General features: G+C 38.7%; 1 protein-coding gene across 1 annotated transcript in view; it reads right to left on the minus strand.

The window, feature by feature from the left end:
- The window catches only part of LRIG3 (leucine rich repeats and immunoglobulin like domains 3), a 38,491-nt gene extending 19,191 nt beyond the window's left edge, over positions 1–19,300 (minus strand). The window contains exons 1-3 of the mRNA XM_066319082.1: positions 19,113–19,300; positions 11,926–11,997; positions 11,580–11,654 (exon numbers count right to left, since the gene is read on the minus strand). Of these exons, the coding sequence (XP_066175179.1) occupies positions 11,580–11,654; positions 11,926–11,997; positions 19,113–19,300 (335 nt within the window). The remainder of the gene's footprint in view (positions 1–11,579; positions 11,655–11,925; positions 11,998–19,112) is intronic.
- Between the last annotated feature and the right edge of the window lie 200 nt (positions 19,301–19,500).

Below are 19,500 nucleotides of genomic sequence, written 5' to 3' on the forward strand. Positions count from 1 at the left end.
TCAACAAGAATATTAATTCTGGAAGGTGTTTACCTTTACTGGAAATACTTGCTCTGGATCTAACAGTAAGCAACACATTAGGGTAGCATGGGAAACTCTGATGTATTCAAAGGGTGTGGGGGAACTACTGCTCAAGACAAAATAGTCCTAACTCACAAACTGAACCAGAAGTGAGATTAATGGGCTTTCTGACCACATATGGGAATGGGTAAGTGATCCTGCAGCCCCTCCAGTGCTGAGCTTGTATCATGTTTCATTCCTTAGGCTGTCTAGTAGAGGTACACTGCATTTTTTAGCTCTTATCTGAAAGTATTTATAATAAATGGAAACAAATTACTTTCATAAAAAACAACAACAAACACCACCACCATGTGTCAGTTCCATGGGCCAAATAAGAATGTGAGTTAGATAACAGGTCATAGAGCCTTGCCTTTATGCATTAGTTTGTTTACAAGGTAATTACTAACAAGGTATTAAAACTGCCAATTACTTGAGTGACGAATAAAATTTTCCTTGCAGTAAAAGTGTGCTCCAGCAGAAGCCAGCAATTTCCTGAACTGCACGCCTCCTAAATTGCAGTGTGAAAGTGTTCAGTTATAAGACGGCTTGCACAGTGCTGTCTTTGTGTCAGCATTGCTCCATAAAACAGAAATTCCTCACAACTGGCAGGATAATAGCCCCTGTATTACAAACTTTAGTTGAATCTAATGGAACCAAATAAAACTCTTCCACCGTCTTCAGAGTAGCACTTAAACCAACTGGCAAATTACCTGACACAGACCATGTTACAACAAAAAACAACCAAAAAAACCCCACTGCTTGTTTGTTTCAGGAACATTTTTTGTTTTGGAGCTGGTAAGGCCATATTGAAGAGTGACAAGCAACTTCTTTTGCTCACTGAAACTGCACTACATATTGCAGTCCTAGTCCATCTCACAGTCAAAATCAAACCAGCCCTCACTGCACCTTCCTGCTTCATCATATTTCTAGAAGTTACTCAGCCACAGAACAGCTGAATGGTTCACTCCCTATTGCTCTGAACCCTAGTCCAGTTTCTCTTCAAAAGAACATAAGTATAGTAATTTACACCTGGAAGACCATTCAGCACTGAAGATATCCAAATAGTTCTACTTTAGGACCCAACTTTATTTAAAATGAGAAAGTTTAACTCCGATTTGATTTTTCTTCATAATCATTGCTTAAGCAAATTAACAATATATCATCTTCCTCATAACTGCCAAATCATCAACAAAATTAGTCAAGAAGGACATATTGAAAACACAAGCCTGTCTAACTGTCAAGATAGAACCAAAGAATATACATGTAGGCACAATGACAAAATTTTTTTCACAGAGAGGGGTGGGGGGTAAGAAAACCCAAATGAAAATCTCTCCTGTGAAATGCTACTATTGCTGTGTTCAGACAGAACAAGCTGCATACATCCCATTGGTTTAATTTCACAGACCTTCGAGGGAGATGAGAGAAACAGAGATCCCCTGCAATAAGAAAACCAGCACATCAAATTCACCCAGAAATTAACCTGCAGCAATTTGGTAATCATTTCTTCATGTGGAAGGAACAACAACATGCTGCAGCTTCCTTACAACTTCTCCTGTTACAGCTAACGCAGCAGGAGCACCAAGGAATGCAGATAAACTCACCAAAAAAATACCTACATGAATTTAAATGTGCCTTTTGCAATTTTAGTGCCTACACCAACTTTCAGCAAAAAAACCCACAAACCAACAACCACGAGTGCATACAGACTGACCTAACAACTTTTACATAAGCCTGTGTGAATACCAGTTTAAGAGAGGAAGCCACTTTTTCATTATGGGTATGAGAAACCTTAGCTTTCCTTCTCAACATTCATGACTTTAAACACACCAGTAGGCCAGAAATCCTGTAACAGCCCTCTCAATCCTGATCTTAAGACACATTCTATATAACCAACTACCATATATCTGACCTAATGACTTGTACTTTCTCTCCTCTGGGGAAAGACAAAGCAGGTCAAAAATTTCTCTATCCATTTTGTTGATAATCTAGTTAATGCCTTTTAGATATAACAGCTCTTAAATGCTGAAACATTCCCTTCCCCTCAGTTTTTAAAGATCTGAGATAGTCATACTGTCTCCTGATAAAGACTGTCAGTATGAAATGTTTTCTACCCAAGAAAAATACCCATTTATGCTTTGTGGGTTGTAACTCATCATGCACACCCTACCATGGAAAATCCAAGGCAGGAACAGATTAGGACCTGAAGTCCTATCTTTCGTTTCTCTTTGAAAGCTCAGCACAAAAAGACACTCCCGCATTTCCAGCATAACTTTTTCTTCCAGCTACATCCTGATCTACATTGTTTTGAAAACTTCTTAGTTGGATCACCTGACTATCCTGACAAGGAATACACGTAGGAGCCTGGTGGTAGAGCGACCTGGTAAAAAACAAGTTGGAGAAAGAAAACTTTGGAGAAGAGTCCATGAAGCCTGGTCTGCGTAACTGTTTGATGTGAGGTAACTATCTTAACATTTATCTGGACTAATACAGCACCTCCTGTCCCTCAACTAAGCCCTGAGGGGCAGAATAATCTGAATCACAAACAGGTAAATTAAACCATAGTGGAATCTCCTGCTGGAAAACAAGAGGATACATAAAGGGGGGGGGGGGGGGGGGGGGGGGGGGGGAAGCCTTCTGCTAGGACTAGATGTATCCTTCTGACCAGTACTGAGGCCAAGACACAGAGATTAACGGATGCCTAGTCTGATCAGATTAAAACTCCTATGGAGGCAACCATATCAGAGCCTTTGCAAAACCAACATGACTATCCACATCTGAGCATGTTCTGGGTGGTCTCCATTGTATGCCACTACAACTCCCAGCCTCCTTTTACATTTTTCTGGGTTTTTCACCTGTTTTTCCCATCATTCATCAGCTGACATCATATTCATACAGCTGACATATTTTTTCTTGAACTTCCCCTCCTCCCCTCCAAAACTCCTTTGGAAGCAATGATGTAAACATACTTTATGGAGGAAAACTGAAGCAAAAAGAAAAAAAAATTACTAAATACAAAAAGGATCAAGACTGTAACTGGAAGTGCTGGAAGATACATACCTTGTGGCTTTTAGGGTAAGACTGGACAACTTTAAGGAACCTTTACCAGAAGAGCCTCAGTAACTACTACTTCAAAAAGAGCAATAATATTCTTTTTTACTTCAATTTCTACTCATCTGAATACTGAGCCATATTGTAATGAACAGTTACATAATTTAAAATACTGAAATTGCAGTTTTAAACTGAACACTACCCTTATGAAAAAACCAGCCTCTGATACCTATAGGACTACATGCTCTTCTCACCAGTAAGACACCCAACTGGACTGAGATAAGAAAAGTCTTTTTTTGGGATTTTGGATTTTTTTGGGTTTTTTTAATATTTGCAAGCCATAGAAATATTACAAGTTAAACTGTTTTTCTCCAAGACAAAGCCAGCAGAAACTCACTCATTCTGGCTCACTTCCAGTTCTACTGGTAGGCTTACAAGTCTGATGCCTCTCTTTCACACATGAGCTTCTTGCCTTCCTTGCAGCAAGCAGTTCTTTCTTTTGAAGGTCTCCATGCCTCTCATGCCTCTTTCAAGTCAGATGTCAGAAAGACTCTGCCTTTATATTTTGTGATTTTCATGGTATGCACGCATAAAACAGAAAATGAGAACTCAGAACTCTGTAGGCTACTGACACCCTGCCCAAAACTTGAAACCAAAGGTTTATTGATTTCCAAATCAAACATAAACTGGGAAAGGGGAAAGAGAAAGATGCAGACTTAAACAATTCTGTGATCAGATATGTTTTCATCATCAAAAAGAAGAAAGAGACAAATCCAAACTTATAAATACATGATACTTCCATAATGATTCTCTTCTGATTCCAGTCACAGTACCAATATGCAACTAATTAAGCTTTCCTTCCAAACTCTCTTCTTAATACCCTGATGTCTGTTTCCAATTCACTTTTCCAGCTTTTCCAAAATAATCACAAGTTACTTAGCATGTGATAGGCAAGTGAATGTCTAAGTTCATCCCTTCATTTTAACAACTATAAACACAAGCAATGCAAACGTAACTATTTTGGCAAGAGCTAACAACAGGAATAATAGCCCATTGCAGACTTGATGAGCTGTGTGACAGTTAGTTAATCCTAAAATCCTGGAAAATTTTAAGTATGACCAAGATAAACCCAGCATAGTGCCCTCCAGTACTATAAATAATCTTTCTAATCTAATGTATAGAGTTCCTAAGTAAAAAACACCTATCCTTTATTGTTACAGAGCGACCCTCCCTTTTAGAGGGTGCAGACCAAAGTCTAGGCAGTTTAGACCCTTCTAGATGTATCCCTAACTTCAATCATTAATACAAGGCAAGGAATGTTCTCCCATCCACCTCTCTTTCACTCAAGGCACAAGTGATTTCACTGCTCTATTGCAATCAGCATCACCAATTCTCTAAAACATAATCCCAACACTTATGCCTGACCTCTCAATTTCATTCTCACTTCTCTTGTTTTCCTTATCAAATGCCCTACTCCTCTGTAAAATTCCTACCACTCTTCCATTCTGTCGTATCAGAACAGTGGTGTCTATTTCTGTAGTCCATTACTATTCTTTTTAAATCACCTTTTCCTTTACCAATATGAACAGAAAATCATGACTGATTTATCCACTGCAAATAGCTCATAAAATTTGCATTCTTTTTCCATTCTCATTGCAAAAGCATTAATCTAGGCTCTCACTCCTTATATTTTTGCTGCAACAAACTCTGGGTTTCTATGTACTTCTTCTCTTTCCCATCATTCAGCCTAACTTGCTGCCATAAAAATTGAGTTTCCATGTCTGTAAGTCTGACTAAGTCAGGTTCCTTTAAAAATCCATTCATTTGCTTCCTCTTAAGTCTCCACACCAAATGTCAAAGACTGTAAGAACTAATTCCAGTAAGTTCCTTGCTCTAAAACTTCAGACCAAGTCACACATGGTTTACCATACTCTCAATTTTGGGACATTCTCCAAGTAGCCTGATGCCTGAAGCCCAATCTGGCATTCCTCTACCCTTTCTTTCAATCCTTCTTCAAAACAAACTCTTCCAGCCAGCATCCAAATCTTAATCCTTCCCATAATAAAGTGGTAGCTGAAGAGATGACAAGGATGTAAAATATTTGACCAATGTTTGCTTCATACTGGGATCCAGACTTCAGTTTAGCATACTAGCTTTATAAACAAACAATACCACTTTCTCTGGCAAGCACAGAAGGGAAAGGAATCCACTCCTACTGAATGTAAGCTTTCATTTTCAGGATTTTCATCTAAACATCCTTCTTAGGACTGCAGCTTTCTAACTACATACCCAGACAGTGTTCTCCTGGATTTTACACACAGCTTTCACTCCCAGACCACTGTCAGATGACAAAGAGGCAAACTTCTCATACCCTTTCTTCTGTCTTTACTGAAGGCCCTTCATAGGGGTTTAAGTTACTCTCACAAAGTGCAAACTATGACTCTTATTTCCAAACTGTCAGCTGGGACAAATCCAGGATTTATTCTGAATATTTGCTTCAATTAGTTGAATTTTATTTCTCAGTATGACTATCTGAAGCCTGATCCAGGATGCCCATTATTACATTACATACACTTTTCCAGTTTTTAAACAGAAAGGGACATACAATACTGAAAATTTTAAAAAATAAAAAAAATCCCTTCTAGTAGAAGGGATTAATTGCCACTTTTCTTCAGTAACTATATTTATGCATAAAGTAAGATAAGTAATCAGGCTAATTTTGTAGTGGCTGATCAGAAAACTAAATTTAAATTTGAAATAAGTTTTTCTTACTACAAAGACTTGTGAGCTGTGCAGTCACCTAGGACTGGTTATTTTACAGTTCTTTTGTACTGTTTTTATCTCCTGACCTTTTCTGTTATTGCTTTTTGTTCATTTACCATTTTAAACATCCAGGATACAAGACACATCTTCAAAGTCAGTGAATTTAAATTCAGCACATATTGACAGAAAGATATTACAAACCAAAGGCTGTAGAAAACCTTCAGAGAAGTGGCTCATGGATTCTGTTCATCATTTAACAAACACATGGTCACATTTCAAAAAACTGCCTCAATTTTGGCAGCACTTTTTAACTATCTCAGAACTCAAAAGGTCCCTGCCCTAAAGGCTTCCTGTACAGACAGAGTTGGAGGATTCCCCCGGCAGAGCAGAGATAAACCTCTCCCACGTCACATTTTCATTATGTCTCTTATAAGCAGAAGATATCACATTCTAAAAAAAAAAAAAAAAAAAAAAAAAAAAAAAAAAAAAGCGGGAACCTAATATAAAACACACATTAATTTAAGACTTGAAAAACATTCCTGAACTGTGAATCATTCATGCACCCTTTAACTTCCACACCACAACTTCTGCATTTTCCTCTCTGGCATCATTAAGACCAAATATTTGCTTGCATTGTAGACTAATAGACTAATATGACAAATCCCTACAATGTAAGAATTTGAATCACCTACACCATATGCTCTAGTGCCTTTAAATAAAATATCTCCTATTCAATAAAATGTAAAATTACAAGCTTTTTTAAAACACTCCATTCTTGAAAACTAGTCTAATGTTAGAATTTCACCATATGCACTAAAGCCTTGGGCATGTACAGCCTTCTAGTCCCTACTGACTGCAAGCGGATTACCAGGGAACATATCCTGGACACAGGTAATAAGAAATATGGAGGGTTTAATATTAGTTCTACACATATGTTTTGACAAGAACAGTAAATTCTAGCTGGAGAAGCAGGATACTTTAATACTCAAAGCTACCTTCCATTTTTCATGATACTCAAGGATACAGAGTATTGATGATGTTGGATAGCGTCTACAGCTAAACATTTTTTTAAATTCTGCAAGTAAAAGTAGCATGGGCTTCTTACTTAAACTCTATATCCTTAAACAAAATCTTAAATATCATTGCTGAATTTGCGAATCGGTGTCTCTTCCTTACAAAATACTAGTCACATAAAAAGTAGTTAACATTTTGAAAGAGTTTTAAAGTAAAACCCTTATGCAAATAGTAGTTGGTAGTTAAACACTAAGCAGGACTTCTAGACAAGGCTATTTTATCTACATTATTTGGTTTCAATCTACTTCTCGATTTTTACCCTTGGTCCAAAACTACAACTGCAATAGACATAAAAGGCAATATTAGTTTTCTTCTCGTGTCAAGATCATTGGTTCAGACAAATTTTTAGGATAAATAGGAAAGAACTGGTACATCTTAGATAAACAATGTCATTAGAATGGAGACAATATTCAGGACTTTCACACGTTCTTCCAGAATGAGGGCATTAGTGCCCATTTTTGTACCTGATGCAAAAGCAATCCACCTATCTTGGAGTAAAAAGTAACTTGTTTTTTCTCCAAGAAATTATTTGATAAATGATAAAAAGAATTTTCTGCTACAACCATTTAAAGCAATTCTCCATTAATTTAACAGTTTTTACATTTATTTCGAGAATGCAAACTGGAGAACTTCTAACATATTTTACTTCCAGATATACCTACATTACCATGTGTGGTGCCTGCACATTATACACCTGTGGTAAGCAGTTGTTAAATACCATGGTCTCCGCAAAAGCTTATGCTGCCAGTACATGGCAGACCTGACCTCCTGGCTAGAACTACTGTGCTGACTATCTGGCAAATACCTGAACTTTCCTCTTCCTGCCTTAATATACTGGTCTCCTCATTCCTTCTCTCATAGAACGCATATTAAGGGGCTCGGAGGCTGTGCAAAATGAACACCCTGCAATTCAATTTTCAGAGACCTGACCTAAGCCTATTTGCTAGATATAGCCCAAAGTACCACCCATGTAAGCTCAACTTAATATCCAGATTCTCAGGATGCTCACAAGCTCTCCTATGACATGTAACAAGATACATACTCATCACATTAATAAAATCATAGATACATCTCCAGCCAAATAATAGGAGTGTGCCTGAATATCCATGTATCCACTCCTTCACATTGACACATCTCCCAGGGTGATGGTGGGTGGATGTGCCTGCCTGGTAATTTTCATTCCCAAGATGTTCAACCCTCAACTGGCATTGGTAAAAACAAAACGTTAGCATTGTTGTTTCATGTTACAGACAGACTGGGACCATGAGACTGGGAACATCTCCTGCTTTGTGTACATTTATTCTGAATAATTCATTAGTATGTAAATATCTCATTTAGATAAAATATCAACTAGATAGCTAGAAATGAAGTAGCTCCAGAAATGGAAACTGGACTAACATGATAATCCACCCGTGCTTGTTTATATTCTTCAAAGAATTCAGACATTCATGGCTGTGTGGTGATACCTGCACTATTATGGAGACATACCAGCAGTGTAATTTCCTCTGCAGGGCAAGAAAATTCTTGCAGAACAGGTAAAATTCTAAGGTTCCCCAGCTCCGTGAGAGTTCTTAAGAAGTCAAAGAAAAAAATCTCGTAATAGAGCTTCTTCAACAAAGAAGATATTGGCAAGAAAAGAGGATATCACTTCTATAGCATTCCTTGAAGATTCCTTGGAAAAAAACAGCTGGCTTTTCAACTGACAGTAATGAACCAACATTACTGAACCAACCAACATTACAACCAACCATACATGAATCTCTTAAGAAGTGTAATCAAATCAAGTCTCAGAACACTATCACCCTCTTTTCTGCTATCATTTGAAAGCCAGAACAAAGACTCAACACCGAAACAGTGGTTTGCTTTGGAAAGGCTTCACAACCTCCTTCCTTACAGAAGTTTAAAATCTTGGAGAAAGTAATCAGATGTTTCTCAGAAGAGCAGTTCTAAAACTTATATTCTAATTATTCCATATGTGTTCTTTTCGCATGACTTAAGACATATTAACTCAGTTTGATTCAATCCCTTCAAATAACATCCACCACAGAAAACCAAAAGCAAGCATTTTTTCACTTCTAAAAAAAAGCATCATTAGATTGAGCATTTGTCCATTTATGCTGCCACAATACTACGTATATTTTTATGCCGAACAGCTGTATGTTTATTTCTCTTTATTTACACTGCTTTCTATTAAATTAGATTTAATATCTTTACATAAATAACATCCAACCAGTAAGAACAAGAGGCTCAGGGGAGACTTTATCACTCTCAAAACTACCTAAAAGGAGGTGGAGGGCAGTCTCTACTCTGAAGTAAGAAGCAACAGAACAAAAGAAAATGGCCTCAAGTTGTGCCATGGAAAGTTTAGACTGGTATCAGGAAAAATTTCATCATGGCAAAGGTTGTGAAGAATTGTAACAGGCTGCAAAGGGAAGGGAGTAAGCCACCCTCTCTGGAGGTATTTACAAGATGTGCATATGTAGCTTTTATGGACATGGTTTAGTGGTGGCTTTGACAGTGCTAAGTTAATGGTTGGACTTGATGATCTTAAAGGTCTTTTTCAACTTAAACCATTCTATGATTCTACTCTATGTTTTAAAGAAAAGCTGTGCAAAAGAGACAAGATGTTTTATTTTTGAGCAATACAATAGCACTCTAATTTTATGTTCTGTGTTCATCTGTTTTGATACAGAACAAACAATTATCTTAACTACTGTAGACTGGAATTTATAAGTTAACACAAAACACTAAAATAATTATTTCTGCCATACTAAACTCCAGGAATCTCTGCTGTAGTCGTAGAATAGGTATTAAATTTCAGCTGTAGCAGAAGTCAGATTCAGTAATCTCCTTATCCACACACAGAATTTGAAAACACGCTAACACTCAACAAGAGAAACTTTAACTCCAGTAGTAGTGTGATAAAAGCTTTTAGAAAATACCTTTCTTTTTCTTTCAAGTGTTAGCATATACAGTGCATAGCACTGACCTAACAAAGATTTTTCCACGTTTGACCACACCTGAGTAAATGCCTCAAGTCACGGACCTAAGGCTATGAAACAAACAATTCAACAGTGACTGATAATCATTTATTCTCTCAAAGGAATGCCAAACTTTTTTGCACAGCTGCAAAGGAATGGTTTTAGGTTCCTCTAAACTTTCTGAGTTTCCATGAGAATAAAAAATACAGAGAATTCAGAAGAAAAGCAAGATGATAAAAACCTCTTTATTATGCTAATTTTTCTAGCCTTATGGTAAAAAGGATGTTACCAAGGTGGTTTCATATATATATATATATATATATATATATATATATATATATATAAGAAATATAATCTTTAGCTCAATTAGATGCTTAAACTACAGAATGCTATGCCAGTGTAAAAGTAATGCCAATGCTACTGCAAAATAAAAGATGTCCTTAAATTCAACAATTATTCGTCAGACACCATCTGCTTTTTTTTCATTCTTTCCTGATTTTGATCTGCAAGAAACCACACCAGTATCAAATGTCACTTAGTTCTTATTCAAACAGAGCAGCCCAGACACAGCGGCTGCACCAGCTGACTTGGCTGACCTAGGCCTAGAGTAACAACAAACCCCTATAAATCACCAGATGTAAGCAATTGAATAGTGATCAATTTAATTAACTGAACAGCTTTCCAAAGTTTATTGTATTGTTTTAACCCTTCAGGATTCTTCAAGAAAGGCAACTTGCAATTTGCATTTAAGGACAGGATTTGCCAGAGGGCTACATATTAATAGCTTTAGACACTTCAGATTCTCATTGATAAAATGCAAACCCCACACATGAAAACCAGGTCTTTTCCTTTTTGCTAACTAACAGTAACTACTTTTCTACACCCTCCTTCAACAGTTTATTAGAACTAATTCACAGACAAAAAAATTCCAACTAATTTATTGTTAAAACATCAGGAGTAAAATTTCCTTTAAAATCAACTTTTTTGGTTACGCGCCTGATACGCCTTTTACAACTTTATACTCATATTACAAAAGAACACCAAGTAACCTACTCATTTCTTTCATGAAAAGCCATTAACATGGACACAATCATGTCAATCATGTCATAATTTTATGTAAAAACTGCGGTCATAAAAAATGTGCCATACTTTATTAAAACAGGCTCAAAAATTTTTTCAAGACATTAGCAAAACATCTTCTAACCTAGATACTTGGTGTGAAGTTGTATCTCAAGAGGATTCCCTGTATTGCCAGTAAAATTAATGGAATTCTGTCATGATTTAACACATCAGGATCTGAGCCAAGATGCATAATGACAAAGTGTAAGTCTTCAAGACAGCACTGTACAAGTTTTTGTAACATTTACGGATGCTTGTACAGTGCCTAGCACAACAGGACTGAGGCTTCTGGGCACTACCACAACATAAATTAATTCTAATGCAGTCTTTGCATCTGGGAAGAACAAAAAGTACAAGGATTAAGCTCAATTATATACATTTTAAAGAACTACTAAATAATATGACACAATCAACTTCCTAACCACAAGCTGCTTCATTTCCAATTATTTTACTTTAATCTCTGCAATGGACATATTTCCATGAACCCTGCAGAGTTAGTTCCACTAACCAGGGACAAGAGTAAGATCTACTTACAAAGACAGAAGAGTTATATTTGCTGAGACTGGTCCCAGATCTGGAATGATCTCCAGTTCATTGTTGTTCAACTTCCTGTTAATATTACAAAAGGGAGAGTTAGCTTTGATGTTAATCAGAAGTATGTACATTGGACTTGCTAAACTGCTGAACTGTGTCACCTCAAAATTAAAAAATAATTCCAGTTTCACTTAATGTAAAATATCAGAACAGCAAATATCTTTGTTGTTCAAGCAATCATCCCTAGAGAAATAACTATACAAATAGCATACACAAACACAGGTTGGGTATTTTTGGTTGGAGTTTATGTTTTGGTATGGTTTTTAATTAAGACAAATTAACTTACACTTCCTGAAGACTATGAAGGTGATCCAAGATACTGGTCTTGATTGAAGATAATTTGTTGTAACTTAAGTCCCTATGAGGTTACAAAAACAAACACCCTGTCAGTTTTGCCATACAATATCAGGTAAAGCAGTACAATTTCAATCCAAATTATGTTCTCACTTGTCTCCAAGTACATAAAAAGATTTTTTTATGTTAGTAAAATTAGAATAGAAACTCATTTGCCTATACAAGGTATAAATACACAAATAGAAATGCAAATACCTTGATCACTGCTAGCAGTGTCAAAGAAATTCCTAGTATCTCTGAACAACATAGAACTGTTTGTTGGAATGTACATAGGACCCAGGGAAAACATCTTAAGATTTTGACTCAGATACCACTAACCACCCCTCTCCCACATTCCCTCACAACAAAAAATATGGCTATAACAACTTCTTGGTTACTTTAACAAGGAAAATTCAAAAAACAATAGTCATTGCAGTCTCATTCCTTGGGTTAATCATATTTCACTCCTCTCATCCATGTCAAAAAAGCAATCTGTAGCTCACAAATACACAATGAGGACTGCCCGTAAGTGGCAATTGTATTTTCATGCTCCCACAAAATTCAGGACACCATCCCCACATAAGCAAATTCAATGGAAATCTTAAGAAATAGCAGAACAAAACAGACATAGCAAGGGCTAAATCTAAGTTTGAAGATGTCTGTTACTAGTGATATTAATACCCACTTAACTACACTTGAAGTAGCTTGAACACTTAGCTTGTGCCATGTTGAAGATCCCCCAGTATATACTGATGCAGTTTATAAGCAATCCTTACACCTTTGTAGCATTTGTACTAAACAAACTAGGCACTAAAAATGCAACACTTCCTGTTGATCACAAGAAATATTTTTCCTTATACTGCCATGTATCTTTACCCTCTCAAACACCTGACACCATACAAGAGTCCTAAGAATTTTTTATTTTGGCCTCATAATTCCTGGAAACATATCAGAAATAAGAGTGACTATAAAATAAGAGACAGAACAACTAATTGCAGGAACTCAAACCTGCACATCTCTGAAGCTCTGCATAAGTGGTACAGACTCACAACTCATCTTGTAACCATGACTAGCTCTGTTGAAGGCCTTGCCTTCCCAGCCACTCACCCACCAAAAGATGCATGTTTCTGTTCCCCCACTATAGATTATCACTATCTCATCAGCATTAACCCAGCCATCTGCAAGCATTTGTTCCAAGTTAAAACACTACATCTATCCAATCCAGCTAACAAAACCAATATTATTTTTAATGAGTTCTTAAATTCACTTCAGGGAGTGTTTGTAATGCAGACATATAAAGAAATTAAGCAGCACGCCTCAGCACAGAGCAGCTGTAGAATCAGGTGAAGAGTGCTTTAAGAAGTACCCTTTTGAAAAAAAATTGCTCACACTCCATGGTATTTTTTCTCATGCTAATTAAGCACTTAAGAGTCATCCACCATACCTGAGGTCCTCATCAAGCCACACAGGCATGAAGTGTTATTTCAAGTGGACTCTATGAGGAAACGACATGATTCCTCACTTTTTCTGGTTAAGATGACTCACTACAGTCATCCGTGCTGAGCACACCAAACACAGGCCTGACTGCCATGGACATGTCTACTCTCCATTCAGTTCCAGAAGTGAAGAAAGCTGATGAACAGCATATCCCTGCTGCACACAGACCAGAACTGGCTTAAATGAAGCCAAGTCTAGAGTCTTTGCTAGGCATTCTGCTCTGTGATCAAGCCTGAAAACCCACAGATCCAGAGAACTCCAGTTTCCCTGCACCCATGATGCCACATCCTCAGACACAGGTGTAATGCTGCAACCCAGTGGGACATCTAGGTTTCCTTAGCAGAACACGTTTTAGACTTAGTAAAACTGTTTTAGATTCTCCCAGCTGACTCGTTTAATGTTTCCAGAACAGTTTCATTATCACTTTTGTCCTCTGGCAGTTAAAAAAACCCAGTAATAATAAAAATTAAGTATAAAAAATAATCCCAGGCACGCATGGGTATTATGAAGGGTACCACCAGTACTGGGCTGTAAGGTGTGCTCTGAGCCAGGTAACTGGACCAGGCCCAGCAGGCTGCTGAGCTGTGACTCCTGTGACACCCTGAGCTGTGGCTCAGGGCCACAGGCAGGGACAAGAGATGTGCTCTGCTTCCCAAGCCAGAGCTGCACAGGAGTGTGCACAGGGCACAGCTGCAGGTGTAGATAGCATTTTCCAGAACAAAAGAAGATGGCTGGGTGCTGGGGGAGAGCCACCTACATGAGGGGAACACATCCCATCACCCTTCAGGTGGCCACACAGGGGATGTTTTCAGAGACTAAGCTCTGGACTCAAGCACCTAAAATGTATCTGTGCCTTCTTTCAGGTGTCTAAACCCCTACAGATTTTCCTCTTAACGATGAAAAACCAATATAGTGTCAAAGTTTTCAAAAGCCCACTAATTTTAGTTTCACCATTATTATTTTGTGTTCCGTATATTAGGTTAACCACACTAAAGTTAGAGGACTGCATCTTTCACTGCTTAAAAATCTAGTGCAAACATTCTCCTTGCCATAGACTGGAGAAAAATCCCTTTGTTTAACATCTGAAGGTATTAGCTGCACAGATTTGAAATTCTCACACTGCATTCTTAAGTGCAAATACTGAAAAGTATGCTGCTACAAAAATCCAGACAGCAATCCAACTTGGTTCTTAAAGGCAGAGTAGAGACAGTTTTTGCCCTCAAACTTACTTCAGTATTTGGCTTTAGTCTGTAGGGGTTATAAAAACTATGCAAATAAACAGCCAAAATTCAGTTAAGTTATGGCTGTTAGTGCCTAACACGTTACTGTTTTCCACGCTTCAGACAGGACTTAGGAATCAGTAATTATTTCAACAAAGAGCTTTCAACATTAGTGCTAAAAACCTGCATTTCTTCATTTCACCTAAAAACTCTGCAAAAGGTTTATTTAAGGCATGTTTGCCTAAAGGACCTACCAGACAGTAACAGACGTGAGTAGATTTGTTCTGCTGGAGTTATAACATGTTAAAAAAAAAAAAATCTGGCAGAGTCCTTAAACTATAAAAATCCTGCAATTACAACCACTGCTGTGCATGATCACCACACTGGAGCCAGACACTTTCACTCATAGCTCAAGCTCACATCCATCTGGAGTCTATCAAGGCAACCCTGAGCGTAACTAACACTAGGTTTCAAACTACTTTTTTTTGTGTGTTTGTTTTTTAACACTAAAGATACATTCACATTTTCCAAGTCACACCTACTTTAAAAAATACATACATAAAAATTTCTTATGCCTGGTTTACTTACAGCAGGTTGTCAAATGCAAGATGGAAAAAAAAAAAAACCCGAAGCAAAAAACCAACAAAAAAATGCCCAACCCTCCAGACAATACTGAATTGCCTGTTTCATACAGTCTATATGCTTGCCCACCCATAGTTGCATAAAATATGTATTTCAAATATTTTATTAAACATTACTTCAGTACTACCAGCATAGGAAACTTCATGAAAACTCAGGAAAAAAAAGCCTTGCAAGTTACATTTTAAGTTCAATCAGGGTAGTTGGAAATTAATCAAGAGTTAAAATATTTGCCTTTTACTAAAAATCTAAGTGAAGCTTAAGTCTGTAGAAGTTTCTCGAACTTATAAGCACTGGATTGGCACCATTTTTAAAAATATAAGTATCTATCATCCCAGTGGCAAAGCTGCATGTTGATTTCAGTCCAATGCATTTCTCAACATACCTTAAAACAAGTACGAAGAAAAAGAAAATTAAATTCTATTTCTTCTTCACAGAAATGGAACTGACATTGTTCAAACATTATTACTACATGTTTTCCATTTCTGAATTTTCCTTGTATGTTAAAACCAAATTACAAGGGGGGAGAAAATTCCCTCTGTGATTACTTTTGCTACTAAAATTTCAAAAGTCACAGAAGACTGAACAGAACACACTCTGAAAAGTCAGAAACCAGATACATATTAATAAATTCTTTATAGTAATAGTAAGCATATATACCTCTTTTCCACCTCACATTTTTAAAAGAAGTGATTGGAGGTTTAAGTAGAATTGCGTCCACTTGAGAAAGCAAGCCATAGCTTTTACCCTCTAAGAACCTGTTCTATGAAACAAACTAATTTCTGTGTTCCACTATGTGGGTATGACCATCTTTTGTAACTCTCAAGATCAGTACTAGCTGAAACATAACTCTGAACATCAATGTTTGTGTGCTTAAAAACTGAAAGGAAGCCTACTGCATACAGGGAGAAGGCCAAGTGCCTCTTCACACATTTTATAGATCTAACTTTTAGACTCTAACTTAATTTACAACATTTAGTCACAATTATCATCTTCTTCCTTAGAGAACTCAGAAACCTGAGCCCCAAGTCAAATTTTAAAATGCAAATCCAGCAACAGTTCCTTAATCAGTCCCACTGGGGCCAATAGAGCTGCTAATTCAGCAGAAATCAGCAGAGCTGAAAAACAAAAAGCCAGGCTGTAGCTGTTTTAAGACACTGATCCAAAGTGACTCATAAATCAGCTTGCTATGTTCAAGCTTAAGTCTGGAAAATATTGAAAAACAGCTGTGAAAACCATACAGATTTTTTTCTGGCAATTCTAGTAGAGAACTAGAGGATTTATAAAATGTAAATACTAAAGATGTAATACAAACACAAGTGAAAATCATTTTTCAGACTTTCCCTTCTGCTCCACCAACAGTTCTAGCATTCCTGAGTGAACCTGGCAAAGGCTACTGCAGTGCCAGTGGGAGTTTGCACACATGGAGAATGCTGGCCAACGCTCAACACTCTTCCTCCTCCTCCAGCTCCAATAATGCCACATTCTTGCTGTATCAAGATACACACCCTGAAATTAAATGAAAATCCAACTTCAAAACTATCTGTACACAATGCCATTTTAAATATTTATCACTCTTCAGCAGACTGTTACCTCTAGCGAAGGCAAGGTAATAGAAGAAGGCATTTTTGGCTAAAATCACAGTGAAGTTGGCAATTATAGCCTGTTTACACTCCATTTTGTGAAGCCACTTCCATACAAAGCAGTAGACTCACACCTGCCACCAAGGAGGGGATGTAACTCAGGTTCATTTTTCCCCTTCTTTGTCCATTCTGAGGTCACTCTCAGAATTTTTTTTTTCAGCAGGGAATCTGAACAAAAAAAAAGCATGAAAGAATGCAGCAAGAGTTTCAAAAACCTGCTCTCCATATGGGCTAGTACAGATGGGCAAAGGAAGGTGTAAAGCCTAACATGGGCCTAGCCCTTCTCAGGCAGAAGAGCTCTCAGTCTCCTGCTTGGGAGTTTTGCCTGCGTATGTTGAGAACGTGGTAAAAAAGTTGTTTCTCAAGAGGACTGGAAAGCCTGCAATTAAACTACTAGCCCTTTGGTTATACCCACCATAGAGTTTCATGGAAAACATAGCAGACATAAAGCAATAAAATTAATAAACAGTCTTTTACAATTTGTAATGTGCAGTTTTTAGCAACAATAATCCAGACTAGTCAAACCTTCCTTGCCTATATTAAGCTGAACGCATTAATTATCAGATTGCACAATCAAAGGTCCAAGTACCAGGGTAGCTGGAGGTAACAGACAATGGTAACACTCTTCCTTGTTCTTATTAAGAGGAGAAGGAATAAAGAGCTGGGTACTTCTAAGGCATTTGTCACAAACAAAAGAAATATTTACACAAAAGCGGCCAGACCACATGGTTTGGTGACACCTACAGAGATGTACTCCTGTGAGTTTAAAAGCAAGTGACACAGCTGTCCAATGAGTAATCACAGCAGGGTTTCTTACAACAGACCAAAGCTTATTTATACAAGCGGAACTTATTTTCTCACACTTTTAAAGGAATGTGAACTTACATAAGGGCAATTTACACTACCAAGGGAATTCTAATTAGAAAAATATCCCTTGTGCTAACAAAAAAAGCCCTGCAATGTGTTTTATTGTCTCTCGGGAACGCAAGTGGAAAAGACAAATTTGGATTACTGCTAACGAAAAATGCTTTTTAAAGCAAGTCTAAAAAATGAAAAGTTCTGTTGATTTTCTCCTTACGAAATTTTAACAGCATTAATGTATGCTAAGCTAAGAGACTAAACTATAAAGTTTACCTAACATCAAAATAAAATCTTTATGTTTTGTCAGAAAACTTAAGTGCGCATATTGAAACACTTCAAAAGAGTAAGAGGGATGAAATACAGTAGAAAGCAATAACAGTTGTCGAATTTTGACTGTAAAACATCCAGTAGTAGATCCGTATGTTTCAATCACATTAGGAAAAAAAAAAAAAAAAAAGTGCCTTTCCCCTCACACTTTTCTATACCAGTCCTGGAAACCGTCAACTCCCAGAGCCATGCCTGTGTTCAGTTCCATATGGTGTCAATACAGCCATCCACATTTCATGAGTAAAGCAGCATGACCTCCAGACGAAGCAATTGAACAGAATTAGCCACAACTAATTGAAAGTCTTCCTGTTTACTTTAAAGCCCTTATCTCGATCTGCTTCGAAAATGTAATAGAAAATTAATACGACTAATATAGATGATCTTCCAGTGACAAGCTATTAAAAACAAATGTGAGAACTCCCTCGGCAATTTTTAAACTTTTTAGAAAGTTAACCTAATTTATGCGTTTTCTATAAAAGTTTGTCACTGAAAGTAACTTTTCTTCAGCTGGTACTCGAGTTCGCGCTGCTCTAGGTTCGGCCACTGTGCGGCCCGCACCATCGCCAGCGCCGAAACTACCCAAGAACGAAGACCTGCGCGAAAAAAAGCGATAGGAGCCTTCCCGACACACCGATCAGCGTTAACGTGATGATTACTGCACGTCGTCCAAGAAAGACAAGAGAACTTTTTCCTCGCCCCCTCCGACACTGAGCAGCACTCCCGGGCCCATTTCAGCCGGGCGCTTATCGCCACCCCCGCTGGGGGCCGCAGCCCGCCCCAAGGGACGCCGTCCCGCTGCGGCCACTGGCGTCCCGGCCGCTCCCGCTGACAGCTCCCGCACCCGGCCGCCGCCACCGCAGCCCGCAAAGCCCGCCGGCCGCGGCCCCGGAGGCAGAAGATGGCGGGCGGGCGGACGCGGGCCGGTGCCCCCAGCCCGCCACCCCGATACTCACAGCTGCACCGCCCCCCGCGGCAGCCGCTCGGGCAGCCGGCTCAGCTCCAGGCGGCTGCAGGCGACGAGGTGCCCGGAGCAGCGGCAGGGCGCGGGGCAGCGGGCGGCGGCGGGGCGGCCGCCCAGCAGCAGCGGCAGCAGGAGCAGCGCCGGGAGGACGGCGGGCGCCGTGCGGGGCCGGCAGAGCATGGCGGGCTCGGAGCCGCTGCCCGGGCTCCCGTCCCTGGCGTTCCCCCCACTGATAGAGCCGAGCGCGGCACGACCTCCTGCTTCTCAGCGCGGGTGGCGGCTGCCGCTCATGCCCCGGAGCGGCCGCTGAGGGGGGGAAGGCGATGGGAGACGGGGGCGTAGAAAAAGTAAAGACAAGAAAGCGGGAGGGGACCGCAGCG

Source organism: Sylvia atricapilla, chromosome 5 (assembly GCF_009819655.1).
Source record: "Sylvia atricapilla isolate bSylAtr1 chromosome 5, bSylAtr1.pri, whole genome shotgun sequence".
NCBI classification, from domain to species: Eukaryota; Metazoa; Chordata; class Aves; order Passeriformes; family Sylviidae; genus Sylvia; species Sylvia atricapilla.